The sequence below is a fragment of the Exophiala spinifera genome (genome assembly GCF_000836115.1).
Source record: "Exophiala spinifera strain CBS 89968 unplaced genomic scaffold supercont1.1, whole genome shotgun sequence".
Taxonomy (NCBI): Eukaryota; Fungi; Ascomycota; class Eurotiomycetes; order Chaetothyriales; family Herpotrichiellaceae; genus Exophiala; species Exophiala spinifera.
In genome coordinates, this window is record NW_015622513.1 from 3405112 (window position 1) to 3426911 (window position 21800).

The 21800-nt window shown below is 51.5% G+C and overlaps 6 protein-coding genes across 6 annotated transcripts; 3 read left to right on the top strand and 3 right to left on the bottom strand.

The window, feature by feature from the left end:
• Window positions 1–239: 239 nt before the first annotated feature.
• On the bottom strand, window positions 240–5510 carry PV08_01254 (uncharacterized protein; the record flags this gene model as incomplete). Its single annotated transcript, XM_016375617.1, has 1 exon — window positions 240–5510. One exon carries the CDS (start codon window positions 5508–5510, stop codon window positions 240–242), a length of 5271 nt encoding a protein of 1756 aa, XP_016240893.1.
• A 556-nt stretch (window positions 5511–6066) lies between these two features.
• Window positions 6067–10182, top strand: PV08_01255 (uncharacterized protein; the record flags this gene model as incomplete). The annotated part of the gene is made up of 1 exon (XM_016375618.1): window positions 6067–10182. The coding sequence occupies one exon, from the start codon at window positions 6067–6069 to the stop codon at window positions 10180–10182; it is 4116 nt and encodes a 1371-aa protein (XP_016240894.1).
• A 31-nt stretch (window positions 10183–10213) lies between these two features.
• On the bottom strand, window positions 10214–10743 carry PV08_01256 (uncharacterized protein; the record flags this gene model as incomplete). The annotated part of the gene is made up of 2 exons (XM_016375619.1): window positions 10214–10513; window positions 10561–10743. The coding sequence occupies 2 exons, from the start codon at window positions 10741–10743 to the stop codon at window positions 10214–10216; spliced, it is 483 nt and encodes a 160-aa protein (XP_016240895.1).
• Window positions 10744–11230: 487 nt separating this feature from the next.
• PV08_01257 (uncharacterized protein) lies at window positions 11231–14959 on the top strand (the record flags this gene model as incomplete). The annotated part of the gene is made up of 1 exon (XM_016375620.1): window positions 11231–14959. One exon carries the CDS (start codon window positions 11231–11233, stop codon window positions 14957–14959), a length of 3729 nt encoding a protein of 1242 aa, XP_016240896.1.
• Window positions 14960–15623: 664 nt separating this feature from the next.
• On the bottom strand, window positions 15624–17105 carry PV08_01258 (uncharacterized protein; the record flags this gene model as incomplete). Its single annotated transcript, XM_016375621.1, has 1 exon — window positions 15624–17105. One exon carries the CDS (start codon window positions 17103–17105, stop codon window positions 15624–15626), a length of 1482 nt encoding a protein of 493 aa, XP_016240897.1.
• Window positions 17106–19060: 1955 nt separating this feature from the next.
• PV08_01259 (uncharacterized protein) lies at window positions 19061–20800 on the top strand (the record flags this gene model as incomplete). Its single annotated transcript, XM_016375622.1, has 2 exons — window positions 19061–20575; window positions 20705–20800. The coding sequence occupies 2 exons, from the start codon at window positions 19061–19063 to the stop codon at window positions 20798–20800; spliced, it is 1611 nt and encodes a 536-aa protein (XP_016240898.1).
• Window positions 20801–21800: the final 1000 nt, after the last annotated feature.

The window sequence follows — 21800 nt, forward strand, 5'->3', positions numbered from 1 at the left end:
TTCTACACGACAAATTGATCCACATTGGCTCCGTTTCATCACCGCCGTCGCCCGTGAGCTTCAAGCAGAAGTTTGCTATCTCCAGCCAGGCAATACTCTTGAGTCCGAGGAGATGCGTGCATGTTATCGAGCCTGTGTCCTCCATCCTTCTCGAGCCAAACGCCAACGCCATGCCATGCTTGTAGATCTTCAGTACGACCCTCTATTAGGTCAACTACCGCCTTTTGTCGACGTGCCCATCATATCTCAACCAGGGGGCCAGAAGCCGGGCCAGAAGCTGGACCAGAAGCTGGACCAGAACTCGCTGACTGCGCTTGTTGCTGGGCAATAGCACCTACAACCCGCCCAAAGTATTGCGCAACAAAACCCTCGGTGTAATAGCTGTGTTCGGAGCTGTGATCACCAACCAAGTTATGCGCCAACTCGTGACAGAGGGTGACCCACCAATACACAAACGCCTCAGCGTACCCGTCCGCACCTACTGCAACAGCACTCTTTTCATGCAAATCACAATAGTATCGATAGTTGCAGAAAATGCTCCCATTACGGTTGAAACCGATGGTCTTGCCAGAAGGTTCGAAGAAGATGTTAATTGTGCGTGGATCAAGACTGAACACTTCTGCGACTCCTTTGAGTAAATTTGCAAATGCTGTCAATCCTGTCGAATGTCGTTGGAGAAAGGCCGACGAATTATCCACACTCGAAGGAGACAGGTACATCTGGATACCGTGCTTGATGTCAGCAACAAAAGTGAGATCGTGGGCAGGACGTTCGTCGCAGTATGACTTCTTTTCAGTGAGGACGTTGGTCTCCCCTGGGCTGAAGATATCCGAAGAACTGTGTGCACGTGATTTCTTGACGGCATTGAGCAGATTCTCCCGCAGTTGATGTGGTGCTGTGATGGACTGCTGAGGACCAGCCTGGCCGCCTCTCTGGTCATAGTGATACGGTGGAGGTGGCTCACGGACACCATCACTGCCAGCGACTGCCCGGGGGTCCTCGTTTGCATCTTGACCCAGCATGGATTGAATGTGTCGGTTATTGCTGAGTCCCAGCTGCCTGGACAGGTTGGAGAAGAGGTTGCGACCGTGTCTTCGCTGACTGTCGTCCGTGGAAAGCGTATGCGTGGCAACTTCGGGGTTGTGGGTGAGACTTCTGGAATCAGGCGAATCGGGGAAACCACCTGGCAGCTGCTTTCGCTGTGACTCCTCGTGTGTAGCTCGTTCTTGCGACGCTCGCCACGCCTTTTCCTCCTCCTCAATACGTTTTTGTTGCTCCTCGAGTTCTCGCTGTCTCCTGCTTTCGGCAAGGCGTTGTTCGGCTGCCTTTTGCTTCAATATTCGGTTGACATTAAATCCGCGAGCGCGCAGTTCCAGAAGTTCTGTCCTCAACAACATCTCCAAGGTAATCGCCATATGAAGCTTCGGCCTGTTGAGCAAGATGTGCACCAGGGCTTGACTCACTTGGTACAGGTCCGGTTTGGCACCTGTAATCCACAGTGTGTATTGGCGGTCAACGAGGGTAATAACAGCAGTGCGCTTCTCAGTGTGGCTTATATTACGACCTTTGAGAGATCTTCTCAACGAAATTGAAGAGACTAGTTGGACGGACAGGTTCTTCTCCAACCATCTTGCATCATGCTTGATAGTTTCACGCGGCTGCTCGTGCAGGAATAAGGTTGATCTCTCGAGGATCAATTTCTGCAATTTCTCCGCAGACTTTTGATCCGGTGCTCGAGGACCATGACGGGCAGCTTCTTCAACCAGAGAGCTCAGCAAGGGAGATCCTAACATGTAGTAGAAGTCTTCTAAGCTTTCCTCTTGTGGTGCGGCCAAGATATTGGTCTTGAAAAGATTGTAGTTGAGGTAATCGTCAATGATGATAGCATCTTGAGCACTGCACAATTGGAATTCACGAATTCCTTGTGCTTCTTCCTCGTCCAGGGGCTCGGCGTCGTCCAATCCAATGCTTGGTTTCTTCTCGCTAGGCTGCGACACGGGGAGCTCTTTGCTTGCAAGCAGGAACGGTGCCCGCTTCATTTCTGCCCAAAGATCTCTGTTTTTTTTAAGGTCTTTGCTGCTGTCTGCCATGCTGCGCAATAACGCCAAGTATTTCTCGACGTTGCGGAACGTGGCCGAGATACGAGCAGGTTCTTTGACCAGGATCTGAGCAATCTCGACCTTTGTCGGTTCCAATTTGGAATGACATCTCACAAGAAACGAATTCGCTTCGTCGCCAAAATCAACATAGTTGAATATTTCGCTGAAAACATCACTCTCACCCAGGAAAACGCTTCGCGGTGAAGCATGCGTTTTCGGTGCCGAATGTTCTCTATTCTTCGCGAACACTGGAACAAACTGCAGGTCTTGAAGCCTTGCAATATGATTCCCATCGAGTTCGCCAAGTCGTCCGGCGAAATATTTGAAGATAGACCGTGCATCGCTATAATTTGTCGGAGGCTGCTTTGCTAATACGTTGATACAAATATCCATTGGAGGGTTGAGCCTGATGCCGAACTTTGAAGCATGTGGTATCCAGTCTCGCTTCAGTACGTCAAACCCGAGACGAGCCGCATCTGGGTTTGCGAAACACTGCGAAGGAGTGGCAAGATTATTAGGCTTGTTCTCCAAGGGCAGAAATGGCGATGTAATGCTCAAATAGTTGTATGCGCCATATCCGTGAGCATGGTGGTGTGAGAGGAAATATGCCAGGGCTCTATCTCGCAGGTCTAAATTCTGCGAATCCATTTTCCCAGCGGCGGCCATGATTGCAACCAGTTCTTCGACGGACGGTGTAGTACGGAGACCCAGAGAGCTTAAGAATTTGCCTTCTAGACTATTACTCCGGTACACGCCCTGCCAGGCTAGTGTTGGAAGTCCCAGCTCTCGAAGTTCAACACGCGGCTCGAACAAATCAGAGATTCTATACCGCTTAATATGTTCTTCTGCGTCGTTGTCCCGGGCATGCTTAGGACAAATTGGAGTGGTTCGAAGCCGCTGAATGTCCGCCTTGGGAATATCATCCCGCACAGAGGCAAGGTAGCTAATAAGGTCAATATGGCTCCATGGTGGTTGTTTAGTATTCTCGCTCTTTGCTGATTTGGGGTCCATCGAAAGGAGTCGCTCGAAAACAACACCGAGTTCTACGGTCTTTCTGACACCCAGCGCTACCAAGAGTTTCTCCTTGACGTTGGGCAATTTTTGGATAGTAGGAAGATCGTCAAACAGTTTCACATTGGGAAAGTAAGAGTCGCCAGGCTTCTTCATGCCGAATTTCGTAGGGATGACGGTATGTTTTGCCAGCAGCTCTACAAGAGATGTTTTGGAGGATTGGCTCAATGAGTCCCAGTGTTTTGAAAGAAGGGGCAGTACTTGAGAGCTGAAATCTGCTGACGTTGTGATGTCTTGGGCCTCAGTCAATACTTGTCGGTTTCCCGATTGGGCCACAAGCCACCTCATCCAAGGCACAAGTTGCAACTCTTCCCATCCAAGGCTCTCCAGTTCGTCCTTGCTCATGCTTTTAGTGAACTTGTGGGGCATTACAGTGGGTGGCAACGGGAGATGAACAGGTGTTCTGCTTGGATTCAGGAAATGCTTCATTTCTCCGAGTTGAAGGAATGGACTTCTACCTCCAGCATCATCGTCGTTATTGACCACGGCGACGGACAATAGGCTCTTGATAGTATTTGAGTCCAGCTGTCCTCGCGAAGCTTGCTTCGTGAGCCATGAGAGGAATTCCGATACTTGCACGGCAGTCAATGGACTGGATTCGAGGGCGGTCTTGATGTCTGAGACAGTGACTTCGGTGATGAGACCAAAGTCGATAAGCTTGCTGACAAGTACTTTCGCTTCCGTAGCTAGTTTCTCTGGTAATGTCGGAATGCCTTCCATGAAACTCATGTCCTTGGGAGCAACACGCACATCATGGGTAGGCAGAACACCGCAAGTTGAAACAACTTTGATCGACGCTTGTTTACTGCACGTCCAAAACGCATCTTCCAGCAGCTGACCAATCTGTCCTGACGGTGTCGAGTCTCGAAAGGTGAAATTTTTGAAGATCGTGATCGCCTCGTCCAAAAACGGACTCACTTCTTCTAACCGGATCTTGGATCTACCATTTGCCTCTCGCATTGTCTTTTCCTTGATCTCGTGCATTTCGCAAGACCAGGCAATTCTGCAAACAATGCCAGCTACCCTGAGCATTTCCATGTTCCAGGTTCTCACATATCTCGCGTTCAAATCGATGGACTCTCGTTCAACTGTCGGAATCACTGATGGTGCCGAAATGTGAGCACTCAGGCCAGTCGTCTGATGGGTGGGGAACCCGATGAAGATCTTGCCTCCTCTGCTGGGTAATACGGTGCCAAAGACGTCTCCAGCTGCTGATGCCTTGGTGAGACTCTCATCGGGGATGTACGGTGCTGTCAGAATGGCAAGTTTGGTGAATTTTGGTGGTGGCTTCTTTGTGGCTCGTTCGAGCTCCTCGTTGAACTTTTGACCGGTAAATGTCTTTATGGTTGCGGTGTTGACATTTAAGAAGACTGTAGCTGATACCTTTGAGGCTAAAACTTCAGTATGGCTGGGCGTTTCCGGGCGAGACTCGGGCTGTTGTTCTTCTGCAATAGCTCCGGCTAACCGCGAGAAGAACTTTCGAAAAGACGGCGCCGAATCTCGATCTGCTGTTCGAGTCGAATCCTTGGCCACTTTCCATCCGATAATACCCATCCATTGCCCATCGATCTGCGCTATCTCTTTGCAGACCTTAGCCACCTTCATGAAGCCCTCCCTCGTCTTAGGCTCAATATCGCGAGGTATTGCAATATCGTAGCTCGGTGACGTCTTCTTTGTCAGAGACAGTATGTTCCAGTTGTCTATCCAAAGCTCAATGTGTTCCAGTCCCACAAAAGTCAGACTGTTCGCCAGGAACTGTGCCAGAGGTAATAGTGGCGGTACAGGAGACGTAGTGTCGCGATAGTCCAGGACGAAGTTTGTGTCGCCACTTTTCTCCGAGTCTGGCAGCTGTAGTCGTCTTGTGAACAGTGAGTTATTTTTCCAGAAGAAAGCCATCGCCTCTTTGCCCGATGATACGAACGGGTTCTCGCAGTCTGCAAATGTAGAGTAGAAGCCCACCCCAAAGGCTCCGATCTTGGTTTCGTCCGGGTTGCCCTCTGCTATTCTCTTCAGGCGGTTCCAATCATTCTCGCTGAATGGTAGACCATTGTTTGTAACCACCAGTCTTTTCAGAGTATGGTTCTGCACGGTATGCTTCAACAAACTGGAAGGTGAAGAGTCGGTGGGTAGAGGGACCGTTGAGGAGGGCAGGGTCTCGAACTTGATCGTGATCTTGGTGGCTGAGGCATCGGCAGCGTTCTGCAAGAGTTCTCTGAGGACTGTCCACTCTCCAGAGTATCTGGCCAAAACCTTGTCTATCAGTGCGCGAGTATTGACGGTGACAGCCTCCTCGTCGGCACCAGACCGGAGAGTCTGAGCGCGCAAGGCGTCGAAATCCATGCTGAAAAGAACGACACAAGTAGAAAAGAAATGGAAGAGAAACGCTAGAAAGAAAAGAACGGCACAAAAGGCAATAGGCTTATAACATGTTGCTTGTACGGGTGCGAAGTGTGGCGATTCAATCTGAGACGGAGTTTAGATGTGAATGTCTGGATAAGGCGAATTTGAAATCGCGGGTCTGCAAGGCTGTTTCGCTGACGTCGGTTCAGGGACCGTCTAATCGGACGGAGGACGGAGTAGGCACCTGCCAATTGCGTGGAGAGGACCTAGAGTGCGCCTGGGATTAGCCCACTTTAGGTGCCTTACAGAACATGTAGGTGCATAGTGGCCTCTAACGGTACCCCGAACTGCAGCTTGCGGGCCCTCGGAGTCTCCGTACTGTTAAGTTCTGTCAAGAAGCCTACCTGAAGTTAGTGGCCGGGTGCGCCTAGTGGGCCACTAACGAACTAACTACTCGTGGTCTTAGCTGAACGCGAGAACACGTGAGCAGAACGAAACGACCTCACACCGGCCTCTCCTGCAGAGTTGTTTGTATGCCAGCAATGCACCACAGAATATGGGCTACAACCCTTTCGACCCCATTGCTGGAGCAAAGGTCAACGTTCTCTGTGTGCCAGCCGGACAGATTACGCCAGACCGATTTCAGAGATTTGTCAAAACTCTTCAGAAGTCAGCGATAATCCCGCTTGAGGACGTCGAGCCTTCGGCGACTGGCAAAGGTACGGGCGATCAACAACTCATTGAGCGAGAAGCATGTTCTAACTATGGATCTCCAGAGCGTCAAGATGGCCAAATATTCTACGATATTTCAACATATCAGGATGCACGAAGGCCAGATTTCTTCCCATTTGACACGAATAGCCGGAGTCAAATCCTGTTAGGTCTTATTGATGGTCACAGAGTTGAAGGGCTCTCGCAGTCAGCCTCGCTCGACCAAGCGGCTCCGCATGGTATTTCCGCTGCACACCAGTCCATCAAGGATGCATTTCTACACCAGTCTCCTTCGATACCGGGATTGCTAGTGCGCCAACTCATCTGGTTTGGTAGCCAACCCCCGACTGATCTGGGTCAAGATCCCCTCTTCGTACCAGACGAAGATAACAGGAACGCCGCTCATGATGTCATGGTCAGTCTATCGAGAATGTTCATGAGTCGTACGACAGACACAATCGATGAGCTCAAGAACCAGCCGATTAGTATGGTCCCGGGCATGGTACCAGGAGTCAACTCATCGCTTCCCTTGAGAGGTGGGCGGACACCGAATCTTGAAGACGGCAATTCCAACCCAACATCGACACGATCCCCAAACGCAACCCCTGTACTGCAGGAGACTGAAGCACAAAGCGAAACATCCCGAGGTCGCTTCAACATCATCCAGGGCATGCTTCGGCTACAGAATGGCCTGTGGACCCACGCACTGGACTGCCTTTCGGATGGGATTTCCATCGCTCAGAATGGCCACGACCACTTATGGCATGGGAAGGCCTTAGAGAGCCTTCTCGTATGCATGATCATTTTGTCGTGGTCGAACTCTAGCTTTACGATTCCTCAAGTTTGTCGCTCTCTTCCCAACAGAAACGGCTACCTTCAGACTGATTCGGGCCCAAAATCAGCAAAATCTGGTAAGGCGCTAGCTCAACTGATGCCGCCAATGGTTGAGACCATTCTCGAACTCTATGCAAAGGTCTCCAACTTGGACCTAGGCGGATCTTTGCAAGATGTCTTGAGGGAAGCCCGTGTCAGGCTTGTTAACCTGTTGGTGTGTGTGAAACGGAATGGAAACATTTTGAGTCAAGAATGTCTCAATCAAATTGTAACTGGCCAGCGCGGTGTTGCAGATTCGAGAGAAACTTCAGGCGAACCGGTTGCGATCTCCAAGGCTGGTATGGCCAACATTCTGATCGAAACACTACAAGCAGCCCAGTCAAGCAACAGTATTGGACACTATACGACTATACTCGTTGCCGTATCCAGCAGTCTTTCGACCCTGGGACTGGATCGTAAGCACGCATTTTATCTGAAAATGCTGATGCAACAACTCGTTCCAAAGCTTATCGAGGCGAGGAAAGTGGGAGCTTCTGAGGTGGGCGTACATCCTGCTGCAGGGCTTCCGCCCGTTAGCAATGCATCTCAAGGAATTATCCCGGAGATGGCTGCTGGCACGAGGCTTGCGTTGGATCTTGCTGCTGCTGCGTATGGATTGCCGCTTTCTCCCGTCCCAAACCCGCAGGAGGTCATTCCGGCAAATCTAGAAGTCATCCGGGATAAACTCCAAGCATGGGCCATTGAGCATAGCTTCGGAGACACATTACTGAAGATCGAAATGCTACGAATCTGTGTAGTGGCCTGCGATGCCTTGCCCGATATACCAGCGAGCTTACACTTTACATCGAGTATTCTCCGGACCGCAAAGCAGGTAATTACCATGCCCCTCCAGGAACCGTGCCTAGCTATTCCGCTCATCACAGCTGAAGAGCAAAGTAAGTTTGTGGAGAGTCTGAAGAGAGCCATTGCAGCAGCGTCACGCATTGGGGAGAGTGGCTATCGCGCGGAGTATTGGGACGATTTTCTGGTGCGAGACGTACAGGTGTTCGAGCGCGATTCTTTCTCGAAACTCATTCCACATAAGCCAAGCGATCTGTCCATCCAAGGTACCACCAACCTTGCGGAGACCGTACGCGACCCTTTCATTTACAATCCGTTCTCGAAGGCCAAGTCAGTGGCTGCTGCGCCAGTATTGGTTGCCGAGGAACTGGCGACTTTCGCAGTCGTATTGCAGAACCCACTGGAAGTGGATGTTGAGATTGATCAGATAGAGCTTATCACCACAGGCTGCGAATTCACCGCGTCGAAACACAGCATAGTGTTAGGGCCTTTCTCGACGCAGACTTTCACGTTGACTGGCAGGCCTTCAGGAAGTGGCGATCTTGAAGTCATTGGTTGTCGGGCGAGCATTCGACACTGCTACCCTCAAGACTTCCTCATCTTTACTGATGATTGGAAGTTGCCGTCTAGTCCCAAGGATAACGCTGTGGGCAAGATCAAAACCAGGAGGAAACCCAACGGCGTCCCTGACGAGGACATTGCCACGGGCACCAACCTCAAACTTCAGACACCAATCTCGACTTCCTTGAAGTTGCGAGTCATCAACCCGCAGCCACGGCTGACAATCCAGCCTACAAACTTCGATAGTGCAGCTATGATGCTTTTAGAAGGCGAGTTGCGCCGCTACGACTTCAAGATGATAAACGAAAGCAGCAGAGTCTCAGCCGATTTTGTACTGGTCACAACGCAGGACTCCGTCACCTCTCGATTACAGGATACTTTGGAAAACAAAGACCTCCTTCCTGCTGATATCTACGAAATCCAAACACAACTAGCGACCAACCCGGTTGTGCAAATTGAAAACAAGGATCGACCTGACTCAAGCTCATCTCTCAGCCCTGGTCAGAGTATAAACTATACAGTCGCCATTGTCGGGAGGCCCGGCCTTGTGAGCGCTACTGTCCAAATGGACTTTGCATATCTCGGAGCGCCATCTTCGGAGGTTAAGGGCAATTTTTACACTCGACAGGTCCGATATCCTATTTCGGTCACTGTCAATGGAAGCGTTGAGATACTCAGGTGCAATATCCTTCCGATCCATAATGACTTTTCTTGGAACGACAAACTCCGACAGACCATTTATCAGAATGGGGATGAAGTTGATAAATCTCACAAGAGGAACATCGCCCACTTTTCCCATTGGCTTAAGACACATCAGGATGCACACGATCACTGCATCCTTTCCCTGGATGTCCGCAACGTATGGCCGCAACCTCTCAGCATCCATATTCAGGCCAGAAGACCCACCTGGGGAGACACAGCGCCTGACGGGCGATGGAATGAAGCTTTTTCCGTACTGGAAACTCTGCAGCCGGGCCACGTCAGCCGCATCCTTTTGCTCGTCCCGCGTCTGTTCATCCAAGATCCCACCGCATCCATACCTAACCTCGGCACCCAGAAGCAATTTGTCGTATCAAAATCCAAGGTAAGCGCTGAGACGGAAGCAGCAAGTCGAGAATCATTCTGGTACCGCGAAGAGCTAATAAAGTGCTTGCGGGGTACTTGGAACGAGGAACCATCGGGACGGAAGGGAACTATCGACCTCAGAAAGGGCATCAGACTGAGCTCAAGGATGGTGGACGCCCTGAAATCAGACCATGTTGAGATCGAATACGATCTATTGCCAGCTGAAAAGTCTGATGCACAGTCTGCTGATGAGTCTGCTGATGGCCAAACCATTCAGCAGATAGGGCGATACCATTTCGCAATGAAGACTGAGGTATTCACAACTTTATCTGTTAGAGTCCACAACCGCACGCGAGACACGCTAAGGCTTCTTCTCCGACTCCAGCCAAGTCTTCGCAACCAGCCTCATAATATCGCTCTTGACCTATCGAGGCGATTGGCGTGGACTGGAGTCCTTCAACGTGCCTTGCATCCGGCAATCGAACCTGGAGGCGTCTGCGTCGCTCAGCTCGGGATAATAGCGCTGGCACAAGGCGATTACGAAATCAATGCCTCCGTAGAAGAGGTCAAAGGGTTTCGAACAGATCCACCTACAGTAGGTAGTGGGAGGCGGATGTGGCATGCAAGGTCGCCGTGTTTAATTGATGCCATCCACCGGTAGCTCATATAGTGTCGTATGCCATGTCAATCGGTCAGAGTACGGACAGAACAAGATCGATAACTTGTAGAAAGACGTCCCTTTCGAGTTCGACCTTCGCCAGACCAAGGCCGAGCATAAGCGACCGATTTTCCTCAGGGGATTTCGTGACAATGGTATTTGCAATCTGTGAAGCATAGAGCTGGCCCATGGTCTCGCGATCGGGACCGCCAGCGCCGAGAAGAACTCGTGGCGTGAAGCGCGCAGATGGTAGTAGATTGTCTTCGCCTGAGCGCGTGGTCTGGAAGTAAGGATCTGTTTGCGTTGGGTTATCGCTGAGGAGCGGCACAGTGACCTATAAGAAGTAAGCCGAGCTCAGCACGAGTGCTACAATCGGTTTACCCATTGCGATAGTCTGCCGTTCTGGGTGATAGTGATCAGAATCTTGTCGGCAAACGACATATACATCACGTCGGTTTTGATGCCGTTGATGTCGCCAGCAACTTGTTTCGTGGGTGCCGGGAAGGGCATGGTAACTTTGGTGTCTTCCATGTCTGACAATCCGTAGTCTTGCGGGAGTCCCATCGATTCGCGGGTTTCTTACTCTCAAGTTGACAGGTACAAAACTTCGAGGACGAGGTGTGTGGACAACCGTTGAGATCAAGACTCAAAGAGCGACTCGGTGGACTTGCCTCTTTTCGCACAGTATATTCTGGACTGCACTGAGGACGTTAAGGACGGCGAATTGCATTCACAGCATCACTTAATTTGCCTCATTGAATGCACTCTAAGCAGTACCATCACCCTAGCATTTGCTTGCCATTGCATCATGCCCCAGGTAGACACCTCGCGTAAAGACAAACCTGGGTCATCTGGCCTCGTAAAGTCGTCGAGACCACAGCGCTCTGATATCCCCCCTCACCGCCTGAACATCCCCTCACCGCCCCAAAATTCTGCCGGCCAAACTTTTTTTAATCCAAATTCAAAGAAACTGCGGAACATGCGATATTGAATGGCTCGGAGGCGATTGTAGCCTCTGGTGTTCTAAACCACTGCGAACGAAGTGGAAACCATGCCTCGATTTGTTCCTCGTCAGCGAAAACATAAGGTTCTTGCACGAGAACAGGCAGGACGCCCGCATACGCCACAAGCCGGCGCCAATGAAGAGATCATCGTGCCGTTGAGCCAGTCCGAGCGAGAGGAGAAGAGACGTCTGCTGAAAGAGGAGCTGAGGTCACAGCAGCCCGCCAAAATATCGTCCAAAAAACAAAAGCGCTTAGACAAGTATATCGAAAACAAACTGAAGAAGGATGAGACACACGATTTGTTGCGGAAATTAGAGAGGGAGAACGAAAAATACGAAGCCACTCTAGCAGACTCGAGCCACCTAGGTAAACGCAGTTTCGGGGCTTTTCTGAGTGGCTCAGGAAGAGTTGGAGAGCGAGAGAAGAAGGCAGATGCTAAGAAGCAAGAAGAGGATGGTTCTGAAGTTGAGAGCGAGGACTCGTTCGAAGGCGACAAGCGGAGTGCCTTCACCAAGGAAGCAAACGGGCAACTCGAAATCAAGATACCTGCTACAGTCTCTCAAGGCACCGGCCTCGCACGGCCATTACTGCTAGACGAAAATGGGTTACCCGTAATCCAGACTAGGAAGAGTAAAAAGCAGAAAAAGGCACAAGAAGAAATACCTGAAGAGCTACCCTGGGAAGGATTTGAGTCAGAACCAAGCGACTCTGGACATCTTTCTGACCATGGCACATCAAGTGAATCGGGAGAATCTGAATCCGAGGAATTGGTCTCGGACTCTGACTCGGCGTCAAGCGATGGGGAGGACGACGACGAGCAGGAGGAGTCTGGTTCGGACGAGGAAGACTCTGGAAGTGAAACATCCGAGATATCTGGTCAGCAAAAGTTAGCTCCCAGGAAGTCCGCCTTCAAAGCCTGGGCCACGACGCAGTTAAACCAAGCCGTGGGGCATACGCCATCGTACACTTCTGGCGAGGGCGAGCTTCTGCCAAAGCCTGCTCCCCCAGTACAGAAAACGAAGCCTGCTCCAACAGTCAAGCCTGGCATCCTTCCAGAGCTGCCAAGGTCACAAAGTCTTAGGACTGTGTACTCTGTACCTGTCGAACGGTCCGAAACGATTCAGCAATCCCGCTCTACCCTCCCTATTATACAACGAGAACAGGAAATCATGGAAGCTGTGCACAATAATGCTGTGGTCATAGTCAAAGGAGATACAGGTAGTGGAAAGACTACGCAGTTACCTCAGTTCTTGTATGAAGCAGGATATGGCTCGCCTGAAGGACCTGCACCCGGAATGATTGGGGTTACTCAACCTCGTCGGGTCGCTGCGGTCAGCATGGCAAATCGAGTAGCAAAGGAACTAGGGGCTTCGGGGAAGAAGGTTTCTTACCAGATCAGATTTGACAGTACGGTATCTTCTGATACCGCGATCAAGTTCATGACCGATGGAATCTTGCTGCGAGAATTGTCGCAGGATCTACTGCTGAGGAAGTATTCGGTAATTGTTATCGATGAAGCACATGAACGAAGTGTGAATACGGATATCCTCATTGGTATGCTCAGCAAGGTTGTTCCAGCACGGATGCAGAAAAGCAAGTTCAACCCAGATCCCAAACCTTTGAAATTGATCATCATGTCTGCTACGCTGAACCTGGATGATTTCCTCCACGAAAAGCTCTTTCCGCCCACGGTGAGACCGCCTATGGTTGAAGCTGAAGGCAGGCAGCATAGAGTGACGACTCACTTTGCGCTAAGGTCCAGGGCGGACTATGTGGAAGAGGTCATTGAGAAGGTCAGGCGCGCCCATAAGAAACTTCCGAGAGGTGGTATTCTGGTTTTCCTGACTGGTCAAAATGAGATCCGACAAGTCAGTAGCCGGCTGAAGGCCTTGCTTGCCCCCGGGAATCAATCCTCTTTTATGACCGGAATGCCTCGCGTTCAGGTAGCGGCCAGTGAAGCACCTTTGGAAGCAGAAGACTTGGAGATCGGAGATCCAAAATTCACTGCAGAAGAAGACGATTTCGATGTGGATATCGTTACTCACTCTGATGAAGAAGAGGAAGACGATGAGTTCGACATCTCTGACGATGAGGGCGAGGACGAGGACGGAAACGATGAATCTTTAAATGCGACGCTGAAATCGACGAGGGCGGCGTCGAATGAACCCTACACTTCTGTGCACATATTGCCGTTGTACTCGCAGCTGCCGACGACGGAACAGCTCAAAGTCTTTGAGCCTCCACCATCGGGTGCTCGAATGATTGTGCTGGCGACTAACGTCGCCGAAACCAGTTTGACTATCCCTGGGATCCGGTACGTTTTTGATACTGGGCGCAGCAAAGAGCGCAAATACAATCTGGACACTGGGGTGCAGAGCTTTGAAATCGACTATATCAGCAAGGCCAGCGCCCAGCAACGAGCAGGGCGTGCTGGTCGTACCGGACCTGGCCATTGTTGGCGCCTGTACACCTCAGCCGTCTATGAACAGTTTTTCCCCGACCATGCTGAACCTGAAATTCTCAGAGCACCAGCTGAGAGCATAGTCTTGCAGCTCAAAGGCTTCGCGTACCCGAGACCCATTGCACAATTCCCCTTCCCTACGCCTCCGAGTGCTTTAATGCTAAACAAGGCAGAGCAACTCCTCAAAAATCTAGGCGCGCTCACAGACTCGGGTACCATCACCGACCTAGGCAAACAGCTCTCCATCTACCCACTCTCACCACGCCTCGGCAAAATCCTGGCGGCTGGTGTGAGCGATCTGAACGTCCTCTGGCATGTACTGACTCTTGTCTCGGCGCTCGCCGTGCCTGAAATCTTCATAACAGAAGCACAGCTCGATCTCAACGTATCCTCGAACACCACTGAAGTCTACACCCTCGAAAATCAACAAGACGATGATGAGCGCGACAGACTGAAGCAGGCATACGGTCGTGCTCGTGCGATACTCAGCAAATCCGATAAGAGCTCTGACGCCATCAAGCTTCTTACTGCGGTGAACCTCTATCTAACGGCGGGGGACAAGGAACAATTATGCAGAGACCTTTTCCTGCGACCCAAAGCCATGGCCGAAATTGCACAACTTCGAGGTCAACTTGAGTCGATTGTCCGTTCCAACAACCGCACCATCACAAACGAGGTTCTTGCGGCCAGCAAGTCTAATGTCTCCCTGGACAGCAACTCCAAAGGAAAGAGCAAGATCAAGCAGTTGAACACGATAGCGGCATCCGGGTATATTGACCAGGTTGCTATTCGGTACGACCGGAGTGCCAACCATGTTGATTTGGGCACAACACCCAAGCCGCGGAGAGCGATCGACGTACCTTACATTCCTCTCGTACCACTACACGACAGGGCTTCAGCAACGCTTTTGGAACGAGCCGTCTACATCCACCCGTCGAGCGTGCTGGCCAGACTTGGCGTGAAAGACGTGCCTGAGTACATCTGCTACAGCCATCTGCAGCGCGCACAGGAGCGCGCAGTTGTGTCTGGGTCCCCGTCCAAGACACGAATGTTTCCTCTGACCCCCCTTGACGGTGCACAGTTGGCGTTTCTGGCCAAGGACACGGCCATGATCGAATACGGCAAGCCCGTGGCAAAGAGTAAAGTCGAGGACATCCCCGGTACGCCTAGAAGGAGGGAGTGCTGGGTCAATGTCGAACTCCGCGGGGCAAAGGGCACAGGAGGATACGGTTGGCCTTTGCCGCCGACAAAGGTTCGACAGGTCATGGACGTGAATAGTAAGAGTGGCTGGCGAGTTGAGAAAGTCTTGAGCTGAAACATGCCTATGACTGTCTGTCCATGTGTCTTGTCTATTCTACATGGAGGTGGTGTTTTAAATAAAGCGATTCGCTACAGGTTGTACCAGATCAGGTATACTTGGCCTCGCAAGATCAAATCAATATACAGTAAATTTATGTCATCATCTTGTGGCGTCGAAATGACTTGCTGTTTGTTTGGCTGTTTGTAAAAAGCTCAACAATGGGCCATTTGTCTAGCCTGTTCTATGGTGATCTATGTTTGGTCTATCTCGTTCTTGTTCTTTGTAGTATGATGTCTGTCCGTCTGCGCACGGCGTCTGCGTTGTGGGAGAGTGGGTATAGCTCGTGTCTGTCGTGTAACGTCATGCGATGCCATGCCACACAAATCCTAGCAAGCTCTGAGAAGAGACAAAATAGTCTAATCTCTAATCCGTACCTATCTGTCGTCTCAGCTCAGCTCAGCTCAGCTCGTTGTTGCGGTGTTGGTAGATCAAGCGTGATTGATCCTCTGTACTTGCGGAACAAGCGACCGACTGCTTGCCGCTTGCCCTGCCCACTTGTCTGCTTACTTTCCTCTGACGCCAACTCCACACCCTCATCCCCGTCCAGACACCAGTGGGGGAAAGAAAAATGATGATACCGTCGTTCCTTTCCCGGTTGATCGATCGACATCGCGAGGTCCTACTTACCCTCCTTGAGCATCTTCTCGAGGATCTGGACCGCCTTCTCAATTCGAGCCTTGGCGTCGTCGAGTTCCTTCTTCAACGCTTCAGGCGTGTATCCGCTGTCCTCCTTAATCCACCAGGGTGCAATGTTCGCGGCGATACGATGGAGCAGGACGGCCTGATGGAACTCGGGGCCTCCGAACGGGAAGTGCTCCTCTTCTCCGAAGTTGATCACCACGCCGTCCATCGGTTCGGGGGAAACGTTCTCCGCGATGCAGGCGGGCAAAGCGTCGCGACGGCCCACGCCGGCCAGGAACTCGCCGAACAATGCCACGGCCCACTCGGAGTGGCTGTTTTCGACGGTGTGGGTAAACTCTTCGGGAGATGGGTAGAAACCCGCGAATTCGAAGTCGATGACGGCGCAGACGGACACGCGTGGAGGGTCGGCGCCGGTGCCGGTGCCAGGACCGCATCGTTCAACGAGCACGTTGCGCGGGGATATGTCGTAGTGTGTAAAGGCCATGCACTCGGTCTGTCTCTTTTCCTTCTCCGGGTTGAGCAGGGAGAGCTTGGGGAGGGTGTCCTTTATGAATTGCCTCACGATGTCCTTGAGCTTGTCTCTGTGCAAGCCAATCAGTGCATTCGCCTGAAGCATCTTGAGGTTCGTGCGGAGAATGTACGTGATATACTCGAGGTAGGAGTTCAGGGGGGCCTGTGGGCGGTCTTTGTACATGATGATGCCCTGGATGTACACGTCGAGACCGGGCAGGATGGATTTGTCGTACAACGTCGCAGAAGCAGGAGGGATGGAACTGCTGCCGATCAAGCGCATATTGCCTGCTGCGCGCGTGGGTGGTAGGCATTTTCGCCAGGTCGCGACGTGCTCGGCGATTTCGTCCATGATGACCTTGCCGTGTGCCACGAGGTCCTCTTGAGTAATTGTTCGGCCGGGCGTGCGTGTCATGAGAAGCCACCCCTGGCCATTTGTTTCCTCACGGGCCCTGGTTGTATCATCTTCGAGAGTCAGCGATTTCAGCTGGCTCGGTGCGGAGACTGCGCGCTCTCGTGAACCTCGTCTGTCGACAGGCGTCTTGATGCGGCGCCCGTCTTCGGACCACGCGACCAGCTTCGGGGCCGGAATGGACGGACAGTACTTTTCGAGGAGTAACAAGCAGGTAAGTTCGTTCTGGATCTTCTCGCCGCCGAAGGGGAACCCTGAAATCTTGAGCACGAGGCTTGTCACCTGTTCACGGGTGGGATTCTTTGTGATGTCGACAGCACCACCGTTCCAGCTGGGTCTAGCAATCGAGGCGGGGGTGCTGAGGTGTATGTAGTAGATTCTGTTATTGAATGATTTTCCAGATCCAAGCTGTTCGACTGTAACGTGTTTGTCCTGGATGTCAGGTAGACTGCGGCAGACAAGGGACTTGATGGCCTCGTCGGAAAGGTAGACTTTGTAGTTGGGATTGCCAGTCGGAGTTACACGATCTAGGTCCATCCTGGAGCAGGTGGATTGCGCTTTGAGGATGGAATAGGGCAGATGAGAGCGGAGATCAAGATGAAGACGATGAGAGAGCCTGTGGGTGTGTCTCTCAGAGGGGTGTCAGTGTAGATAGACTCGTTCGTACTGCAGACAAGTGAGATAGGACACTCATTACCTCACCATCGGATGGGAACAACGGATCACCCGATGTCGACCTGGCACCTACTGAGGGTTTGACTGTTCTTCCTGGACAGTGACAGCCATTCATAACGACGACTGATTGAGGACGGTCGCCGTCGTGGACATCGCCACCGACCTACCGTGATATCTCAGAGCTTCCGCTTTGTTGTGATTTGGCCATGGAGCGACCACCTGTCGACGACCACCCGGTATCCATGAACAGTCACGTACAAGCAGAATACTAGAAGGGGCGGCCTTTATTGACTTGATATTCTTGATACTTGGCCACACACGGCAAGCATCCATTTCCATTTTCACTTCATGTGAACGTAAACATGAGCTTCAGATCACCTTGTCGATATGTCCATTGAGATGGAACACAAAGACAAGACATCTTGCAACATGTCTGGACTGCTCAGTCAAACAATCAGCTAACCAAACCGTCGTTGAGATATGGAAATATCCCACGGTTGTATAGTTTTGTCGAGTGATTAACGTGGATGAAGCTTGGAGGTGGGAGGAATTCCCATATCACGTGGCTCGAGAAAGCGCGACAAGGATTCTCGGGTACCGGAGAGACTTTTGTCCGTCTCAATAAGCCTTACAAGCCTCCAGCATCCATACAACATGTACCGAGAGCTTACAAGACTATCACGCCTTGACTATTGCTTCTTCCTCTGCCTCTAGCAACATGGTGTCCACATGCAGAAGCCCTGCTGTCGTCCTTTTGCCCAATTTCATCGACCACTCCATACTTTGCTGGCTGTTTCATCTAGCCTCAATGCCGCAATGCCATGGCATCTGAGCACGCTATTCCCATGTGGCTGTTCAGCTAGTCGAGGCTCAACTTCTTATTTTCCAGCTTCGGCCCCCTTTTCGCGACGCCCACAGACCCGTGGGTTGAAATTGACTTCTTCCGCGATCCATTCATCCCCTGCAATCGTCAGTCCGCTCGACTGTTATTCGCTCCAGCCTCCCCGTTCCTGACTTAGTGCCACAGCGCGCCTGAATCTCAACTTCAGCTGTCGTATTTGAGTATCCACGCTTCCCATAACTTGGGCTTCTAGTGGATGCACCCTTGTTAATGTCAGTCAATTTTTTCCGCTCTTGGACTCCGATCGCTTACTGTTCCCCACAACTTCTAAATAGTCCGTCACACTCCAGTTCCGGCTCTACCAAACGACTATGGGTGGCCTGAGGAGAGTGCTGACCGTGCGCACGGATGCACCACAGGTGAGGTATTGTATGCACACGCTGTGTGACACGCAGAATTCAGTAGTAGACATCCAGCAGGAGTGTTGGACCTTTGCTGCTGTTCTTAGGGAAACACTGTCTTGTTTTACGGCTGTACTCAGGCACCGCATCCGAGATCGCGGATGTCTGAATACCAGCATGAGAACTCGCTATCTGCGAGCTACAGCAACCAGCCCTGTCCAGACCCGGCTCACGATCACCTATGCTAGCACAATTAACGCCAAAATCCTACCGTCCGCCGGTTCAGCCTTAATTTCAAAGCACTTTTCTAAATTCAGCCATCGTCTCTTGGACACGGAGCATTCGCTTCTGCGTGACCATCCAGCCCGAATCCTGAGGTGGTAGTGAGGAGGTCTTGGTTCGCTAAGAGTTCTCTCGTTCCCATCCCTCCCGTCCTCTGTACTTCTGACTTTCTGTGTTTGAGGTTTTTGATTTGAGATCTTTCTGCTTCAGACTTTGTTCGCCTATCTCAATACCCAAACCTCTGACACTAGATCTTGCGACGAGCTTCGCACGTTGGCCAACGATCTGTCACCATGTCGGACTGTGAGAATGGCGCCCCGCCAATGTTCCTCTCGTGGACAAACGTCACTGTCACGACGGATCAAAAGGCCATCAATCGAGGTGTTCAGGTCTCCATGGGCACACCTCCTCAAATAGTCTCGCTCCGACCAAGTACCGCGGACGATAACCTGTACGTTGTCAATCGAGAGAATTGCGCGCCTGAATACAACGATACATGTGCTGGTCAGTATGGCGGTGTCTTCGATTACTCGAAGTCGAGCACTTTTACGCAGGTTGCGGCAGCCCAATGGAACGGAACCGATGCTGAAAACCCCAATCAGCTGTCCTTCGTTCACTTCAACGACCTCCTCACCATCGGAAATGCTTCCATTAGAGGCTACCCGTCCATGTACGATCAGCCCGGCTATGGTGGACAAGGCGTGCTACCGCTGGGCTCCAATTCAGATCTCCTCAAGATCGCAGTTGATTCAGGCGCAATTCCATCGACAGTCTTCGCAATCTGGACAGGCAGCCGATCTATAAATCACCCCGTCGATGGTTCCGTGGTGCTTGGCGGCTACGACACCAGCAGAGTCGGCGGAGACCTGGTGACGTTCAAGTCACAAGAGAAATGTGAATTCTGCGTCCTGGTCACCGGTTTCGAGTACCAAGACAACACAGGCACCCATAATCTATTCGACAACTCTTCCCAAACACTACAAGTCAATCTGCAATCCTCTCAACGCACCCTCGAAGTACCACAGAATGTATGGGAGAATCTTCAAAAGGCAAGCAACGGCGTCTACAATGCCACGTCAGGTTACCTCCAATATCCCACGTCCAATCCACCAACAGGGAACGTGACCGTCACTCTGCAAAACGGCTACAAAACCACCATACCAACCGAAGAACTCTTCTACATGCCTCGCCAATACGACGATGACGGCAAATACTCAATTCTCAACAACACATACCTGATTCCGACCATAATGAACAGCACCAACGACGGCTACGTAAAGAACTGGGGCATACCCTTTCTCACCATGAACTACATCATCGGCGACTACAAGCGCCAACAGTTCAAGATGGCTCCCGCCATCCGCACCGACTTCGAAGCCCAAGGCGGTGGTGCCTCCCTACAAGCCTCCTGCGACCCCAAGGTCAGCGGTACTCCTTCTTCCACGTCAAGTGTCACCCCCACCGGCGTCTCCACGCCTACTAGCAGTCCTCACTCCGGAGGCGGCGGTAGCAACACTGGCGCCATCGTCGGTGGTGTGGTGGGTGGTGTTCTCGGCTTCATTGCCATCGTGGGCGTATTGGCTCTACTCTTCTACCGTAGCCGACGCCGCAAGAACGCGGCCTCACAACCTGCACAAGCTACGAACGCCGGTGGTGAAACCGGCATGTCTCAGTACACGGGAAGTGTGGCAGACAGAATGTCGCACTGGACCGCCATGAGCCCTACAGAGGTTCCCAGCGAACTGGGCAACAACCAAAAAGTCGGCAATGTCAACGTGAACCAGTGGCTCTCAAGCCAGGCCAGCGATGTAAGTTTTTCTTTTCTTCCTTCTTTTTCCTTGCATTTCGCTCTCGTCCTGTATCCTTCAACCATTTCCCTGTGCTTTGTGTGTGATTTTCTTTTCAGGTTTACTAACTGCGCACTCCTCTCGATACAGACTCAGACCGTAACGGACTCGACGTCTCCGAACCCGAATGCACACCATATGGACCGGCCGTTTGAAATGCCCGCTCAGACGTGGGACACCCGATAGATGCCGAACTACTCCTCACTCATTTTCGGTTTTTCCTTAGAGTTGACGTATCCTCAAACGGCATCGAGTAGAATCGAATCAGCCGTTGGCGTGAGGTCAATGCTCGACACCTCACGCCCCCCACTTTAAACACCTCCCACAGCCATAATTGCGCCACCACATCGACCCTCTCCACGCTCTCCGCAGCCATGATGGAATCTGGTTATCCTAATCACAACCACTACTCGCCTCGCCATGCCACGTTAACGGCATACGTCTCTTTAAAGTCCTCACCCGCCAGCATCCGATCCGCCCTCCGGTTCAAAGCGCCGTTACCATCCTGTTCCAGAAAGGCAAGATTCACAACTAGTGCGCATAACCCGTGTTTGAGTGTGTGGAAGATGGGCTGCTCGACCTGCCTTGCTGTCTATCAGCTTCATGATTCCACGATCATATTCAGATTGCTCTTTTCCTTTCTTGACAGCCATTGAAATTTCCGAATCGCTTCGCGCGTTCGTTGTAACAACCATTCGTCGCAAGCTCTCAGGGCCACAGCGGGCCCGGAAGACCCTGTCTGTCCACAAACAACTCAGTCCCTTGTCTTCGTCCTGCAGTCTTTTATCAGGTTAGGGGGTGGACACTGGACACAAGCCAGGCGACGAGGAGGAGGAGGAGGAGGAGGAGGAGGACGGCTCAGGGCTGATGAGATTCGGTGTGAGCAGGCTTGTGTAATTTTTGGGGTTTTTGTCGCCCACTTTCTATGACTATTTATTAGCGTTGGCACAGCATTGTCCTTCAATCTCTACCGTGTATATAGCCCTTTTTCGTTCTCTGCTCTACGGACCAGACGAGGAGAACAGTTGTCCCAGTTGAGAATACCTATATACTCAAAAGTTCATTCAAATCTCTCTCCAAGTTTGCAACGCCTCTCCTTTGTGCGGTCATCATCCCCAGACAGAGCGTTCAGCATATTCTGACCAACTAACTATTCAACATCCTCCTGTTGTCTCGACGACTACAA